Source organism: Emiliania huxleyi (genome assembly GCF_000372725.1).
Source record: "Emiliania huxleyi CCMP1516 unplaced genomic scaffold EMIHUscaffold_3, whole genome shotgun sequence".
NCBI classification, from domain to species: domain Eukaryota; phylum Haptophyta; order Isochrysidales; family Noelaerhabdaceae; genus Emiliania; species Emiliania huxleyi.
The window spans coordinates 1,407,678-1,411,441 of record NW_005199770.1 but is presented as its reverse complement, the minus strand read 5'-3'; the positions used below and the strand labels follow the sequence as shown (position 1 = coordinate 1,411,441).

Here is a 3,764-nt window from a genome sequence, read left to right as displayed (position 1 = left end):
GGGGGGGCGACTGCAGCGGAGGGGCTGCGGTGGCCAGGTGGGGTGGCCAGGGTGGGTGGAGGGCTGTCTCGGCTACGCGCTCTCTCGCCGGCGTGATCTTCGCAATCTTGACGCCGAGCGCGGCCATGATCTTGTACCCGTAGAGGAGCAGCCCGAGGGCGATGCCGACTCCGCCGAGGAGGAGGATGTAGTAGCCCGTGGCGCCCGTGTCCACCTTGGTGCTCACCTCGCCCGTCTGGTAGATGACGACGATGGCGGCGAGAGGCCCGACCGCGTTGGCCACGTCGTTGGCGCCGTGGCCAAACGAGTCGCAGCACGCGGTGAAGATCTGAAGGTACCGGAACACGTCCTCCGTCCTCGGGTCGAACACCTCTGCATTGGCGTGTATCGCCGCTACCTCCTCCTCCGCGCGCGCCGCCTCCACCCGCGCGTCCGACGGCGATTGGGCGGCCTTGCTCGCCGCCTTCCGCGCCTCCGCCGCCTCTCCGTCGCCCTGCGCCCCCTCTGGCCCGGCGACCTCGTCACTCCGCGCCGTCGTCGCCAGCCGCGCCGCCGCCTCCGCCGCCGCCTCCATCTGCTCCGCGCGCCGCGCCACCTCGCGCCCGGCCTCGAGGTCACGGTTCGTCAGAATGCGTCGCTTGATCACGGCGCCGACCGGAAGAGTCAGGAGGGCCGCGACCGCAGCCACGCCGAGCGAGACGCCGACCGCGTCACGGAGGGGCGTCTTGTGCAGGCCGAGCCCCTTGGCGCCTACTCTCGGGCCCTCCCGGGTCACGCCCCGTCGAGTCTCTTCTCCAAGCCTGCAGGCTCCGCCCAAGGTCGCCCTTGTAGATCATGAAGAAGGCGTTGATCGCCACGGTGAAGCCGACGAGCAGGGGGTACACGCGGAAGGCGCGCTCGAACGAGTCGGGTGCGCGGAGCACCGCGGCGCGCACGGTCGTGTAGAGCGCGGCCGCCGCGGCGCTGGAGAGGAGCGGCGAGAGGAACCAGGAGAGGACGATGGCACCGACGCCCTTGACGTAGGGAAAGGCCGTCGCCGCCTCGTACCACACGACGCAGCCCGGACCGTGGGCGACGACGGTCATGCCGATCATGCCGCCGACGCAGCTGTGCGTCGTCGAGACGGGCATCTCGAGGTACGACGCGAGCAGGAGCCAGCAGGCCACGGAGATGATGACGCAGAGGCTGCCGAACATCAGCACCTCGGGCTGCCCGGCAAAGCAATCCGCGTCGGCGATGCCCTTGCGGATCGTGCGGGTGACGTGCGAGCCGAGCAGCACCGCGCCGCTGACTTCAAAGACGACGGCCAGAAAGCAGGCCTGCCGGATCGTGATCGCCTTTGAGCCGACGGAGGTGGCAAACGCGTTCGCCACGTCGTTCGCGCCGATGCCAAATGCCGCGATGAAGGCGGTGACGGCGCCGGCAACCACAATCCACTCGTACTCGGCCATGCTGTTGTGGCTCATTTCGGCAAGGAAAGGGACTGGGCTCATCGTCGGTTTTGTTTGGTCAGCGTGACGGAGTTCGACCGGGGACAAGCGTGGTGTCCTCGTACAGCAGGTCGCACTTCGAGTTAGCGGCGAGCTACGGCACCGACGGTGAGGTGACGGCGGGCAAAGAAAACGGAGGCTGACCTGGCTCGGCAGGGAGATAGGAAGAGGTAGACGTCCAACGACGTCCAAGAACAAGCAAGGCGATTTTCAGCGGGAATATAAAGAATATTTGAGAATATAGGCCCGATTTGGAGCTGTATTCTTGGCATATTCGAGAATATGGACCCTGTTTGGGACAAGAATACGGAAAGAATACGGGAAAAGAATATAGATAGTACTGGGCGAGAAAAACGTATAAAGGCCAACTCCCGCCGGCGCCGTCCGTGTCTCCCGGCGGAGGCGCATCGCGTTTCGAGCCACAACGGACTGCGCGCTCCGCTTTTCGAACCACCAAAACTCGCGGCACCCAGGTGCAGGTGCAGGTGCAGGTGCAACAAGTTTGCGCCCGGCCCTCTAGCGCCGCGCGCTGGCCCCGGCTGCGTCCCCGCGCGGCCTGTCCGATGGCGTGGTGGCCGCCCTCCACCCACCTCCCCGCGCGGGGCCGCTCCGGGGCGACCCGGGCGCCCTCCGACCAAACTGCCACACTACTATCCTTTAACAATACCGCCTCCCCCACCTCCCCCCCCGCGCGGGCCACCTTGCATCTCTCAAAAGGCAGTGGCGAAGATCGCCGCCACCTTGTCGTCCTTGCAGTACTTGCGGCGCTTGGCGCGCGGCACGTCGTCGTCCTTGTACATGTACATGTGAACGACACTGGACTTGCTTGCGCTCCAGCAAGGGGTCGCCATCATCGTCGGCGACGGCGACGCTCGAAAGCTCAGCGGACTTGGCGGGGCAGCAGAGTAGCGGGAGGACGAGCACCGCCGCAGAGAGCCACGCGTCGACGGCGAGGTACCAACCAACCCGCAACCGCCCACCTGATGAAACACACTGGTCTCCTTATTCAGCCCCCACGCGGTCGGTCTGGCGACACAACAACTGCCCGCCTCGTGCGCGTGCATGGCGTCAGTGTCTTGCTCCGAACGAGATCACCGAGGCGCGAGGGCACCAAGGTCCAAGCAAAAACAACATTTTATATTTCATTCGGCCGCACCCACCTCCTGTCCACCTCTCTCTCGTCCCCTCTCTTCTTCAGCCCCCCTCCCCCCCCCCCCCCCGCCCTCGCCCGCGGTCTATTCCGGCACGCCGGGGTCGCCGCGGCTTCCATTTCCTTCCATCCATTAGGGCTCGCCCAACGCCTGTCCAACGCCTGCCTGTTCAACGCCTCTCGCAATTGTTGGAGGAATCTCGCCGTATTTCCTCGTGATTGTCGTCGCACCTTCCGCAATCATAAATAGCATTGGGAGTGCCCCCCCCATAACTACCAGTTGGCCAAACGCCCGTTACGGGTCCGGCGGGCGCTTGCTCCTTAACCATAGCGCGCTAATTGACTATGCGCGCTCTTCCTACTTGCGGGCCGGGAGGAGCAGCGACCGAAGTCGCTTCGGTGGTGCTCGCCAAAACAAGACACTTCAAAGCCGCCGCTGCCGCCACAAATGGAGAGCGGCACGAGCGGGCTCGCCACGCCGGCGTCGGTCGCCGACTCGATCGACTCCGACGTGAGCGAGGAGGGCCACCGCCGCTTCCACACCGCCCCCGCAAGGTACGGTGCGCGCTCGGGCCAGCTCAAGCGGCGGTCGGCCCCCCCGATCTGGGAGGTGGCCCATCGGTTCCACGAGGAGGCGGGCGGGCATGACGAGCGCTCGCTCTCCGAGCGCGTCTCCGACATCGAGGCCGAGCAGGGCCCGCCCAGCTCCATCCACGACTCCTGGCCCCGCGTGCGCAAGCAGCGGTCCGACGAGGAGGGCCGGTCGATGACCCTGTGGCAGCTCTCGAACGCGATGCGCGCGCCGCCGATCTCGCGCTCGTCGTCGATCGAGTCGGGCTGCAACACCCGCGGCTCGCCCGCGCCCTACGACCCGCCCGCCGCACCCTCTCTCAAGCAGCAGATGGCGGCGGCGCTGCGGCACGGCCCGTCGCCGATGTCCAAGGTGGCGCCGGCGGAGGGGGTCTTCGACAACACGTTCGTCGACTCGGTGCTGGGCGACGTGGACAACATGCACCTCACCGACCGCAAGCGCGTGGGCGCCACCGCCGCCGCCGCCCACTCCCTCGTCCCAGATGGATCCGAGATCAACCTCGCGCTAATGCAGCTCGAGCAGCTGGCGGCAG

General features: G+C 66.7%; 2 protein-coding genes across 2 annotated transcripts in view; one reads left to right on the top strand and one right to left on the bottom strand.

The window, feature by feature from the left end:
* Positions 1–67: 67 nt before the first annotated feature.
* Positions 68–1,451, bottom strand: PTA7 (putative inorganic phosphate transporter; the record flags this gene model as incomplete). Its single annotated transcript, XM_005775347.1, has 2 exons — positions 68–750; positions 776–1,451. Coding segments are annotated over 2 exons (1,359 nt in total), but the record flags the coding sequence as incomplete, so codon positions are not given.
* Positions 1,452–3,088: 1,637 nt separating this feature from the next.
* EMIHUDRAFT_195457 (hypothetical protein) overlaps positions 3,089–3,764 on the top strand; it is a gene marked incomplete at both ends in the record, with an annotated part of 2,648 nt that continues 1,972 nt past the window's right edge. Inside the window, one exon of the mRNA XM_005775346.1 lies at positions 3,089–3,673. Within this exon, the coding sequence (XP_005775403.1) occupies positions 3,089–3,673 (585 nt within the window). The remainder of the gene's footprint in view (positions 3,674–3,764) is intronic.